Source organism: Geotrypetes seraphini, chromosome 5, assembly GCF_902459505.1.
Source record: "Geotrypetes seraphini chromosome 5, aGeoSer1.1, whole genome shotgun sequence".
Taxonomy (NCBI): domain Eukaryota; kingdom Metazoa; phylum Chordata; class Amphibia; order Gymnophiona; family Dermophiidae; genus Geotrypetes; species Geotrypetes seraphini.
The window spans coordinates 110,082,853-110,096,572 of NC_047088.1; the positions used below are offsets into that span (position 1 = coordinate 110,082,853).

Below are 13,720 nucleotides of genomic sequence, written 5' to 3' on the forward strand. Positions count from 1 at the left end.
CAGCTTAATAGAAAGGTTTAAAGATGTAGTCATAAAATTAGTACATACCAGGTGAAGGTTCTCAATTGCAGTCCAGAGTGAGTCAAGCATAACTACCAAAGGACTTTCGAGTGGCTTGAGTACAGGTACTATAGCTTGTTCTTTAACAGCATCTCCAGTAGAAACTGGGCCAAAACTTCCCCCAAGCTCACCATCACTTGACATTAATAGTATACCACTCCCATTGAACTGCGACGCTAATACTAGCATTGGAGCTACATCTTCCGGGTTTACTGAAGATCCATTATCCTTCACTATTGGAAGATTCTGATAGCCCTCCATGAATGAATGGTATTGCACAGCCTCTCCAGGAACTGGAGGTGGGTTAGGTCCACCTAGACTCAACAAATAATTGTCCAAGCTGGGCTTTTTTCGAGGCCCAGCAGCAGAAACACCTATCGCTGGAGACTGTATATGCTGTAATTACAGTCTGCTGCAGAGATGAGGCAAGAGGAATGGGTGGAGGGTTCGGGGCTGGCGATGGGAGTCCCAGCAATTTGGAACATGAAGACAGCGCTGGGCAGACCTTCACAGTGTGTATCCTGCAAAAGTTTGAGATGGTATGGTTAGGCTGGAGTGAGCTTTGATGGCAACTCCAGTAGTTGGAACCCAAGGACAGTTCTGGGCGGACTTCTAAGGACTATGGCCCAGAAATAACAAAGAAAAAGACACTTTAATCATGAAATTGTAATGCATGTAATTAAAGGGCAGACTGGATGGAGCGTTCAGGTCTTTATCTGCAGTCATTTACTATGTTAGGAGGGAATTATACAGTATAATTGTCCTTTAGTTATAGTTTGCCAACACATATAGTATATTAATTTGGTCTGAGTGTTCTTCTGAATGAAGGATTCATTTTGGAAGGGCAAGTCTCTGCAGGCTGATTGAGGAACACTGCACCCAACATTTGCAATTAATCCATAACACTTTAGCTTAGTTGATCTGGGGTGGTGGGGGGAGTCTTGATCAAGTAACACAACTTTTGAAACAGTGCACTAGTCACCTGTATTTTACAGATGTCAGTTCAAGTCACACTCTATTACTTTTAAAGCTCTGAAGTGGGAGGGCCCAGTATATTTAAGGAGCAAGCTGACTCCCTATATTTTAAGGAGGCCTTTTGGGTCCTCCCAACAGGTATTTCTGGAGTGGCTCATCTTGAGTCTTCAATGCAGTTGTCAGAGCCCGACGCTGCTTAGGGAGGTAAGTAGGGCTTGCAGCCGGGTTCCAATAGGAGGGAGGGAAGGATGGGGATTCGGCTGCATGGCAGGTGTGCGGGGGTAGGGGTGGGTGGGAGGGAGGGAGTGCTCGCTCAAGGGTTCTGCTGCACTAGGGATGGGAGGGAGGGGAGGAAAGATGCTGCACATGTGGGGGAGAGAAAGGAAAGAGGAAGGGAGAGATGATCATGTACATACCCCAAAAATAAGACCTAGTACCTTTTTTGGGCCTAAAATTAATATAAGACACTGTCTTATTTTCGGGTAAACACGGGTAGGTGATATACAGAATCAGAAGAAAGCACAAACCAGACAACTGCAAGAAATGAACAAGATAATATACAATTTTATTTCTTAAAAAAGTCATCTCTTACAAAATGAATACTGGAATAAAGTGGGAAAATGAATTGGCAGAGAGGTAGGGACAAAAGAGGAGTGAAGGAGAAAATATGGCATGAGAAAGGACAGCATGAAAATGGAAATAATAAAGAAAAAGATACTACACAAACATGAGTGAGAAGGCTCGATATCCAAAGTTTGTAAATACATCAACTCGGGGGCTGTTGCCAGCAGCGGTCAGCACCTGCAAATAAAAAAGGTGATAGAAAGTTCAAAATTGAGATTGCCATGTTTAAGAGGATCAACTCACTCCTCCTTGTCTTTGTGGTAATATATTTATACAATGAATATTGTTAGATCATATTGCACTTATAAGGGACTTGGCTCCTCCAAATAATTTTTTTCTGACATAAGTCTCTCTCCTTTCCTCATTTTGCTTCCTTGATTTTCCTTCTTTCTGGGACCAGCGGGCATATATAAAAAAAGCTAAAGAGATGGGGAGATACTGTATTTTTGTATACCCAACACCCATATATACCCAGCAGAAAAAAAGCCAATTTTGTAAATAAAGCCCCCTCCCCTCTTTTATGAATCCATGTTAGGTTTAAGAAAAAAAAAAAAATCACTGGCCGCAGCGGTAAAAGCTCTGATGCTTATAAAATTCCTAAGAGCTTTTACCGCCAGCAATTAAAAAACCCTAATGCTGCTTCATAAAAAAGGTTGACGGAGACATTCATATGTATCCCACATGCATGTTTACCCCACATTTATTTCAATAAACAGTAAAATTGTATATTATTCTAATTGTAAAGCACTGATTTTGTAAATAAATTCACTCGTATAAACTATACTTGTGTATACATCGTACCTCTTGTAAAAAAAAAAAAAAAAAAAAGAAGTAAAAAAATATGGCAGGTCATACTACCTAGGATGGTCTCCTTCAATTTGTTGAACAACAAATAAAGGAAAAAACTGAGAGAGAGATGTTATCCATATGGTACTCCAGTATATGATACTTTTTAGGACCCCTGAGGAAGGAGTGTTTCTTCAAAACACGGACCATGTCGTGTCCCAGTTCACCAATATTCTAGACCATATTTTGGATACCAACTATTTTGTGTTCATATCTATGTTTGTTGATTAAAGACTTGGCATCCTGTACATCACTCTGCACTTTTTTCCTTTGTTTGTTGTTCGACATATTACTGCAGTTCTGTTGGATTTTTTGCTTGTGTTCTCCTTCAATTTGCCACATACTAACACTCAAAAATTGAGGAGCATAACTTATTTACTTCACCAATAATCCTTTAAATATCTAAACCAGTGTTCTTCAACCACCGGTCCATGGACCAGTGCCGGTCCACAGAAATTTCCTGCCGGTCCATAGGGCCAGCACATGCATCAAGCCCAAAACAGTGTTCTTCAACCGCCGGTCCACGGTGCAATCGATGTGGCGTTATCTTCAAGCCAGCTCCCTCTTCCTAACTGATTCAGTGCTCAAAGCCACGGGCAGTGGCTCCTATGGCCATCTTGCGCCTAAACCGGAAGCCTTCTCTCTGACGTTGCAATGTCAGAAGGAAGGCTTCCAGATGAGGCACGGGAATTGCAAGGTGCAATTAGTACTATTATGGGGGCGGGGTCTGGGGTGGAGATTTGGCGGGGTCTGGCCCATGACTTAGCGTAGTGTTCTTCAACTGCCAGTCCATGGACCGATGCCGGTCCACAGAATAATTATTTTATTTCTGCCAGTCCATAGGTGTAAAAAGGTTGAAAAACACTGATCTAAACCACACTGCCTAACTTAAATAAATTAGAGAGAAAAAAAAGATCTTAGAAAAAGTCGACTTCGACAAAGCCCAACTTTTGGAGCTCTTTGCTAATCTCTCTCCTTTAGTGGGTTCCACAGACCTTAGAGAAATGCAATTTAAGATCCTGCATTATGCTTATATCTCTAGAGCTCGGGGTAAGATTATGGGCTTGTGGGATGATGCTACCTGCTCACATTGCCAGAAGGCCAAGGGCACCCTCATTCACATGTTTTTGGAATGTTCTCATGTGGCCCTGTGGCTTCAGGTTCTCCCTTTCTAGATGACTTGGTGGGGCACCGGGTTCCCCGAGACTACAGTCTGCTGCTGTTGGGAGATCATTGGGAATTACTAACTGGGGGCTTTACTCTCCCACTCAGGAAGTTTTTGTACACTGCACTCCTGTTGGTGAAGAAGCTATTGCTCTAGCATTGGGTGGAGCAAACGCCGGCTTCCTTTTCACATTGGCTGCAACTGATGACAGAGAGGGACACTTTTGAAATCCATACCTACAAGACTGCATTCTCTATTTAACCGATAACCTAAAAAATGGAAAATTCCTCACTAACAAGGGCCACATAATAATAACCCCAATTCCAAAAAATAGTAAAGAATCTTCAGCACTAGTCACCAACTATAGACCAGTAGCATCGATTCCATTTATTTTAAAACTCATGGAAGGATTGGATTAATAGAAGATCTTAATCAGTTCTCTCTCTTACATGAAACTCAATCTGGTTTTAGACCTTTGTTCAGCACTGCAGACAGTAATTGCAGCTATCTTGGATAACTTACGTCTCCTGTTTAGTAAGGGACTTAACGCCCTGATCATGTAGTTCGATATGAGCGCTGCATTTGACTTAGTAGAGCATGGGAAACTGCTACAATGCTTAGATTCAGTTGGTATCAGAGAAGAGGTGCTAGACTAGTTTCGAGGTTTCCTTATGTCTCGCACCTATCAAGTACATTTCAATTACGATCTCTCTGATACCTGGAGCAATCCATCTGGCAAGGGTCACCACTATCCCCATTGCTTTTCAATGTCTACATGTCTTCATTAGGTGCACAATTGTCCCAGCTGGGGATAAAATTATTTAGCTACGCAGATGACTTCACGATCATTATCCCATTCACTAACTCTCTCTCGGAAGTCACTCCCAAGGCAACAGAAGTACTAAATTTCCCTGAAGAATATGCGGCGACTACAACTAGTGCAAAATACAGTGATCAGACTGATCTTCAGGTTGAAGAAGTTTGATCATGTTACACCTTCCTACCGACTTCTGCATTGGCTGCCAATGGAGGCACGTGTGAAATTCAGGTTTGGTTGTTTCTGTTTTAAGGTACTATTTGGTTTTGCCCCTAAATACATAACTGACCTTTTCTCTTTCTCAGCCAACAAACATAAGAGAAGATCACACTTGAATTTTGTTTCTCCTCTGGTTAGAGGATGTAAATTTAAAAGACATCATCAACATCTTCTCTCACATCAGGCAGCATTATGGGGTAAAGATCTAGAACAATTGCTTATGTCTACTACTTATGGGGAATTTAGGAAACACCTAAAAACATATCTGTTCCTAAAGTACTTAGGCAACTAACTTGCACAATCTCATTCCACAATAACTGATCCCTAGAGCTGTTAATCACTAGCTTTTAACTTTGTTAAATCCACTCAATTTGTAGCATCTTTTAATCAATGTTAACCGGCAGAACATTGTTAAATCCACTCAATCTGTAACATCTTTTAATTATTGTAAACTGCATAGAACTTCATGGTCCTGCGGTATATAAACTGTTATATTATTATTATTATTGATAAATACCATTATGTGTCTTTGTGGAGGGCGTTCCTGGGGAAGGCTGTGGTAGCTGACTCCGTGGACCAGCCAAGCTCTTGATTGGCTGACTCTTGGGAATCCCCTGCTGACTACCTACTCTCAAGCTGATGTGATTGGTGTGTGTTTGGATGGAGTACATGTGGGGATCTGTGGGGATTATATGGTGTGGCTAGTATGGTACGCTTGGTTGTCTGCTGCATGTTGAATTGGATGTGTGTATGTGAGGAGGGGTCTGTTCTTTCTACTAAACATTGTTATTGCAGCCTTGGCTAGGTCTCCAGGGGGGGTTACTGCCCCATAGTTTGCTGTACTCTAGAGCATGCCCCGGGCTCTGTTATTGTACCCTTGTTTACCATGGGTCTTGTGTTAGTAGGCTGGGCTTTGCTGATGATTACAGTTGCCATTCCTGGACTGTTTGCACTGTTTTTGTATCACTTTGTTTTATCACCTTTGTTGCTTGCTTGACTTTGGCTGCATTATCAATAAAAAATATTTTTTTAAAAAGAAAAAAGCTCTCCACATATTTTTAGACAAGGACAAAACTCATGTCATCATTGGTTATAAAAAGCTCTCCACTTTCTTAAAAATACACTTGTTATGTTCCTTCAATTTGCACAGGATTTAATTATAGACATTGTTTCACCAATTGTGCAGTGTTTCCAAAGTCACTCCTGGAGTAACCCCTTACAAATCAGGTTTTAAGGATATCCACAATGAATATACACAAAAGAAATTTGCATAAAATGGGGGCAGTATACGCAAATCAATCTCGTGCATATTCACTGTGGATATCCTAAACACCTGACTGGCAAGGAAGTAATCATGAACAGATTTGGGAAACCCTACACCAGTGCAAAATATTGCCTCACCCGTATAGCATAGGGCTACTCAGGAACAGTTGGGTTTTCAGAATATCTTTAATAAATATGCATGAGAGAGATTTGCATATAATGGGGCGACAGGCATGCAAATCTATCTCAAGCATATTTATTAACCACCAATACACAATGCCCATTGGGACTTATCAATACCTCTCAATAGCTTCCTATTTATATATAAATACTTAAAAACATGAAAAGCTAATTAAACAGTATCATATATCATTTATTCATATAAATCCAAAATTTAATCATCTATCTTGACATCTTATATCTTACATCACATTACACCCACACTATAATCACACAAATGGAGCCCTCCAGTTCATTCATCTCATTTAAAATATCCATTGTTATAGTTCATTGAAATGTTCATCTGTATGTCCATATGTTAGCAGCAAAAATTGCACTTAATAGTTCTTATTGTAGATGTTCTTCAGTGAATCAACTTTTTCACCCAACTCGTTCCATAATATCACCAGTAATAGGAAATCATGAACAGGCATAGTACTGACAATAATGTGGCCCTCTGGACATTAAGGTTGTCCACCTCTATACTAGAGCAAACAGACAAGCTAAATAGCAACCAACAAAGCCTAAAGGAACTCAAAAATGGAGTGGCATACGAACTTAACCTAATCTGTAATCTAATCATTCAGTTTTAGCATCACACCCAAGGAACTGGAAAACAGTCAGCATAATGCCAATTTTTAACAAGGGTAAATAGGATATTCTAAATAGTCAGAACTGAAAGCTAACCTATAGCCTGGATTTCAATTGTATTTGTGTGATTTTTCCCTTCTATTCCTTTATTCTTTAATCAGGGTATAAATGGTCTCAGTTGAGTTTTTCAGATAATGCTCCAGCCTTGTTGATGTGCAACAACCAATATGACATGCCTAGATTTATTGGGTGCTGCTCTTGTTCCTCTAATCACTCCAGATCCCCTGAAACAAGTGAACTTTCCCTCCCTTCACAGTCATACTACTGTGCAAAGATTGGGAGTCACAACCCTAGCAATTAACATACACACAAACCATAAATACACAGACAGATATCTAATAAGCTCTTCCTATTGAGCAGAAGCTAAAAAGGGCTCCAGAATGATCCAGGGAACTGGATAAGAGTACACTGACTTTAGTACAGGTTAAAACAGTGCAAGCTATTGTTAAAAACATATAGATGAAAATGGTTTATTGGGAGAATTTTGATAAAGGATATTAGGTATGGACACTTTTAGAAGAGATTAAAAAAAACTATTAAAAAATCCATTGGGGAGATTTTTATGCCCATGACTGAAATAAAGGAAGCTTGTGAGTGCTGTATGGCACTAAAAAGCACCATATTGTTACAGGCAAAGCAGTGCAAGGAAGACAGAGACCTAAACTGAATACTCCAGAATTTGTGGAAGGGAGGAGGGGGAAAGTAATACCAGGTCACCCCAGGTGTCCCAGGGAAAGGAAGAGGGATCACACTATGGCCAAGGAGACCAAGCAGGTGGAGGGAATGCCCACAACACTCACACCCTCGAAGTGAGAGGATTTTTCAGCAAAGCAGGAGTCTTACAAGGAGAGAGGAACATAAAAGCTTGAGGAGACATTTCCAGGGGGGAAGACTGGGAGAGCAACACCAGATCCTCACAGCCCACAAAAGTGGAAATGGCTGAAGTTGAGGAGGTTTCCACAGAGCCAGCTTTGGAAGAGACTGCCCCTACCTTCTCAGAGATGGAATGGGAAGACAGTGTGCCGGCCAGTGAGTGTGGCGAAATACTCATGGATAGTGTTACCAGATGTCCATATTTCCTTGAGGACTATTTCTGGAATCCAGGCAGCTTTTTAATTTTGCAACTTTTTTCTGGGGAAACCAAACATCTAGTAACCCTACAGCAACTTGGGTAACTATCCTGAGTCCTCCCTCCCCTCACAGGATATGGTGATTGCTGACCCAGCACTGTTGTAACTCTTCAGGACATCAGCAGTAGTACTGCCCAATTTGCGATTTGAATCACCGATTCACTTCGGGTGAATCGATTTGATTTTGAAAAAAATTGAACTTACTGATTCATCGGCCCCCTTGCTAGAGACCCATTCGAGCTTTCCCTCTGCCACTGGAGTCCTTCCATCTAATGTAACTTCCAGTTTTGTGAAACCGGAAGTTACATCAGAAGCAAGGACTCTGGTGGCAGAGGGAAAGCCTGAATGGACCTCTGCAGATCAGCGGCAGATCATCAGCAGCAAGGCTCTCTCCTTCCCAGCTGGAAGTATTTCTCCTCCCCCTGGCCAGGCAAAAGCAGCGGTAGCAAATGCGATTCACTACCCTGCCGCTACTCCTGGTGTCTTCTCTCCATTCGGCTGCCCAAGCGGAAACAGGAAGTTTTCACTGAGGGTGGGGCCGCATTGGAGAGAAGACGCAAGGAGTGGCGGCAGGAGTGGATCACTAAATCACTATCGTCACTGGCAACATGTTGTAACGTCAAAATAAAGCTAGATGGGAAAGAGGGGAGATGGACTTGGGGGAGTTGGTGGACTGGAGAAGGAGAGATGGGGAGAAGATGGATGGGAGAGATGAACTTGGTGGAGGTGAGGAGATGGACTTGGGGGAAGGGAGAGATGGACTTGGGGGGAGTTTGTGGACTAGAGAGGGAGAGATGGGGAGAAGATGGATGGAAGAGATGAACTTGGTGGAGAGGGGAAGATGGATGGGGAGGCGGGAGATAGACTTGGGGGACATCATGGAGAGAGCAGATGGGGGAAGGGATAGAAGAAATAATGGATCTTAAAATAGGAGAGGGAGAGAAATGGTGGCAATGGGATTTAGGAAGGGAAGGAACAGAAAGGGAGAGAAGTTGGACATAAGGGATGGTATAGGGGGGATAGAGATACTGAATAGGAGGGTAGTTAGAAAAGAAGAGCTGGTGAACCCTGGGGTAGTGGGGAAGGAGGAAGAGATACTGGATGAAAGGGTATTTGAGAAAAGGAGAGATAGTGGATGGTGGGGTTCATCGCTGCAGCTACGGGAATAGAGACAAAAAAAGGAAAGATGCCAGACCTCCGGAGGACAGAAGGGAAATGGAAGGGGAGGACAGAGATGGAAAATGAATGGTTATCATGGAGAAAGAAGAAAACAACAAATGGGCAAGAGACCCTGGCAAGCGAGTTATCAGAAGATGTTTGTCACAGAGCCTGGAACCAACATGATTTGAATAATGACCAGACAACAAAAGGTAGAAAAAATAATTTTATTTTCTGTTTTGTGATTACAAGGTGTCAGATTTGAAATTTGTATCCTGCCAGAGCTGGCATTAGACCATGAACATGAGCTAGGATTTAACAGAGAGAGGAAAAGTCTTTTTTGTTTGTTTATTTTGTTTACACCACAGCGCCAGTGTGGGTAGGAGAGGGCAAAGGGGGTAAAGAGGCTATAAAATAAACCTACCAAGATGTTTGGAAAAAAGCACCCAATTGGGCAGGAAAATCGAATCGAAAAATTGATTCAATAGGCTGAACTCGAATTGAAATATTTTTTTCCTGAATTGTGACTAATGTAAATATGCTGTCTTCTGCGACTTGGAAGCTCTTCCTCTGCTACTGCTTCCTGTCCCCGCATAGGAAGAAAGCAGTAGCAGAAAGAAAGCTTTCAGGTCGTTGAAGGCAGCGTGTTTACTTCAGTTATGCTGCTGATGGCCTGAAGAGTTAACAGCAGTGCAGAGTGAGCAAGCACTGGATCCCGGGGGAAGAGTAACAAGGAAAGGGTAAGAGAGATGCTGGACCGCAGGGATGGAGAGAAAAGAGAAGGAAAGATGCCAGACCTCAAGGGGAGGAAAGGGGTAGATAAAGATGCCAGTCCACAGGAGGGGGGAAAAGGGAAGGAGAGAGATGTCAGACTACTGGATGGGGAAGATGGGGGAAGAAGAAAGACCAGGGAAAGGAAAGAGGGAGGGAGAGATTAGGAAAGTGGAGAAATGGGCAACACAATAATAATGGGTGATTTCAATTACCAAAGAAAAAGCAAAAATTATGCTTGACACAGTATTGATCACTCCACTGACCACTATGTAGTACAATATAGGGTGAGAGAGAAACGAAGTATTTTGCACTAAGCTAAACACAACATATAAATATGTGGAGAAAAAAGCCTTAGTTAAAGCTTCATGGGCTCAAAAAAACTCTACAGCAGTGTTTACTGCAGTTCTATCACAATGTCTATATAGTGTTTCATTCACAGGATCAGTCAGCATCAAAATCAAAAAGCATAAAGATTTGGTCCGAGTACCACTTCACGCAGGATTGTGATATTCATGTAAGGAACTGTGTTTTTTGTTTCCTGCACCATTGCTGAGCTATTGGGGGAAGATGATGGTGAAAATGGTGCTCCACACAATGAGGGAGTCATGAGGGCAGGATGTCAATAGATCAGCCAAGGGTGTATGGTTCAAGAAAATCATTTTATTGATGAATATACCTCAATGGCTCAATAGACAACACTGGCAATGTTTCAGCATCTGTGTCTTTATCAAGAGTCTGGCTTGAAGGTGGCACTGTGCATAAGTGGGGGAGATCCTGCCAATCCAACCTGATCAGCTTCTTTGACTGGGTGACGAGGAAGCTGGATATTGGGGAGTCCCTGGACATCGTATACCTGGACTTCAGTAAAGCATTCGATAGCGTACCACACCACAGGTTGCTGAGCAAGATGAGTTCTATAGGATTGGGCGATACATTGACGAAATGGGTTGGGAACTGGCTTGGAGGTAGGCTTCAGAGGGTAGTGGTGAACAGCACCCCCTCCGAAATGACGGAGGTAATCAGTGGAGTGCTGCAGGGCTCGGTCCTGGGCCCGATCCTATTCAACATCTTTATAAGAGACTTGGCAGAAGGGCTGCGAGGTAAAATAACATTATTCGCCGATGACACCAAACTAAGCAATGTAGTGGGCAAAAGCACAACAGACATAAATTGAATGTCCGACATGATGCACGACCTACTTCTACTGGAGCGCTGGTCTAGGTCCTGGCAACTCAGCTTCAATGCCAAAAAATGCAAAGTCATGCACCTGGGCAGCCAAAATCCATGCAAGACTAACACCCTTAATGGCGAGATCCTAACAAGAACTGAAGCAGAACGAGACTTAGGGGTGATCGTCAGTGAGAACATGAAGACTGCCAATCAAGTGGAGCAAGCTTCATCCAAGGCAAGGCAAATCATAGGTTGCATACGCAGGAGTTTCATCAGCCGTAAGCCTGAGGTCATTATGCCATTGTATAGATCCATGGTGAGGCCCCACCTGGAATACTGTGTGCAATTCTGGAGGCCGCATTACCGTAAGGATGTACTGAGACTGGAGTCGGTCCAGAGAATGGCCACCCAGATGGTCTCAGGACTCAAGGATCTCCCGTACGAGGAACGGCTGGATAAGTTGCAGCTGTACTCACTCGAGGAACGCAGAGAGAGGGGTGACATGATCGAGACATTCAAGTATCTCACGGGCCGCATCGAGGTGGAAGAAGATATCTTCTTTTTCAAGGGTCCCTCGGCAACAAGGGGGCATCCGTGGAAAATCAGGGGCGGGAAACTGCACGGGGACACCAGGAAATTCTTTTTCACTGAAAGGGTGGTTGATCGCTGGAATAGTCTTCCACTTCAGGTTATTGAGGCCAGCAGCGTGCCTGATTTTAAGGCCAAATGGGATAGACACGTGGGATCTATTCACAGAGAAAGGTAGGGGAGGGTCATTGGGGTGGGCAGACTAGATGGGCCGTGGCCCTTATCTGCCGTCTATTTCTATGTTTCTAAGTGCACTCGGGTAGATGCACTGTGGAGGCACTCCACCAGCTGTTATGAAGCCTGAATATGTAAGTTTCCATAAATTCTGAGGCTTTTCCTACCCCCTAGTGATTAAAAAAGTGTTTAAAGAAAGTCCATTATGTCTTGATTGAAGAAGATTAGTGGTTGAATTCTACAGTGGGTTTTTGATATACTGTATATTATTGAGGGAAGAACCATAAAAGACTTAGCAAAGGCAGAATGTTTCTTACTAATCTACCGTATATACAGAATATAAGTCAATCCAATATAAGTCGAGACCCCCTTTTCCCCCCCAAAAATGGAGGAAAAATGGTTGACTTGAATATAAGAAGGGCGGCTTAATATTCATGTGCCCTGCCCTGTCAGGCTCTGCACCTAGCCCCCTCCCTGCCAAGCTCTGCATTCCCTTTCCCTCCCTCCCCTGTCAGGCACTGCACCCAGCACCCTTCCTTCCCTGTCATGCTGTGCACCCAGCACCCTTCCTTCCTTCCCCAGTCACACTCTGCACACTCCCTCCATCCCTGCTCTAGCCTCATACCTCTACTGCCGATCCCGGTGGAGGTGCAGTGGGCAGGAGCGAACTTTCTGAGTTCCTGCCCTGCTGCTAACCGGCTGCCACGAGTTTCTTCGGCCGCTGAGCAGCATAAGCAGGAGCACAATTTGGGGCGTTGCTGCTCACTGCTGAGCGGCTTCCTTACTGGCTCCCATGAATTTGCGGGAGCCAGTAAGAAAGCTGCTCAGCACCGAGCAGTAGCGCCCCAAATCGCGCTCCTGTCAGCTGCACCTCCACTGGGGATTGGCAGTAGAGATATAAGGCTAGGGCAGGGAGGGGGGTAGGGTACAGAGCCTTGCGGCGGCCTGCAATAATTTTGAGAGGGTTATATTGTTGACTCGAATATAAACCGGGAACCCCATTTTTGGGCCAATTTTTTGAGAGGTTTTCCATACCTCTTATCAGTTTAGTTGCTCTTCTCTGGACTCCCTCAAGTACCGCCATGTCCTTTTTGAGGTACGGCGACCAATACTGGACACAGTACTCCAGATGCGGTCGCACCATTGCACGATACAGTGGCAGGATGACCTCCTTTGTCCTGGTTGTGATACCCTTCTTAATGATACCCAACATTTTGTTTGCTTTTCTTGAGGCTGTGGCGCACTGTGCCGACGCCTTCAAAGACGTGTCCACCATCACTCCCAGGTCTCTTTCAAGGTTACTTACCTCTAGCAGTGATCCTCCCATTTTGTAGCTGAACATCGGGTTCTTTTTCCCTACATGCATGACCTTGCATTTCCCTACGTTAAAGTTCATTTGCCATTTTTTGGCCCATTCTTCTAGCGTCGTTAGGTCCCTTTGCAGATCTTCGCAGTCTTCCATGGTTTCAACCCTGCGGTAGAGTTTGGTGTCATCCGCAAATTTAATAACTTCGCAATTTGTTCCCGCCTCCAGGTCATTTATAAATATATTGAACAGGAGCGGTCCCAGCACCGACCCCTGCGGAACTCCGCTCGTGACCCCATACCAGTCTGAATAATGGCCCTTCACTCCAACCCTCTGTTTCCTGTCTGCCAGCCAGTTTTTGATCCATCGGTGGACCTCCCCTTGCACCCCTATTCACTCTGAACAATCCATCAGAACTTTTAAGATCCTGCTGAAGACATGTCTCTTTGACCAGACATTCTTTTCACTATTCCAGCTTTGGAAGGCTGTCTGATGGTCTCATGCCTCCCCTGATAGAAGGTTTGTTTATCTGGAATGAATGCTTTCTTGTCTAAAAATTAACATTTCTTTCCTGCTGTTTA

General features: G+C 43.6%; 1 protein-coding gene across 8 annotated transcripts in view; it reads right to left on the reverse strand.

Annotated features, from left to right (window-relative positions):
- Positions 1-1,579: 1,579 nt before the first annotated feature.
- THOC6 (THO complex 6) overlaps positions 1,580-13,720 on the reverse strand; it is a 199,006-nt gene continuing 186,865 nt past the window's right edge. For all 8 annotated transcript variants that reach the window (XM_033944779.1, XM_033944778.1, XM_033944771.1 and 5 more), the window contains one exon: positions 1,580-1,836. In XM_033944779.1, coding sequence (XP_033800670.1) covers positions 1,753-1,836 — 84 coding nt within the window. In that variant the 3' untranslated portion in view covers positions 1,580-1,752. The remainder of the gene's footprint in view (positions 1,837-13,720) is intronic.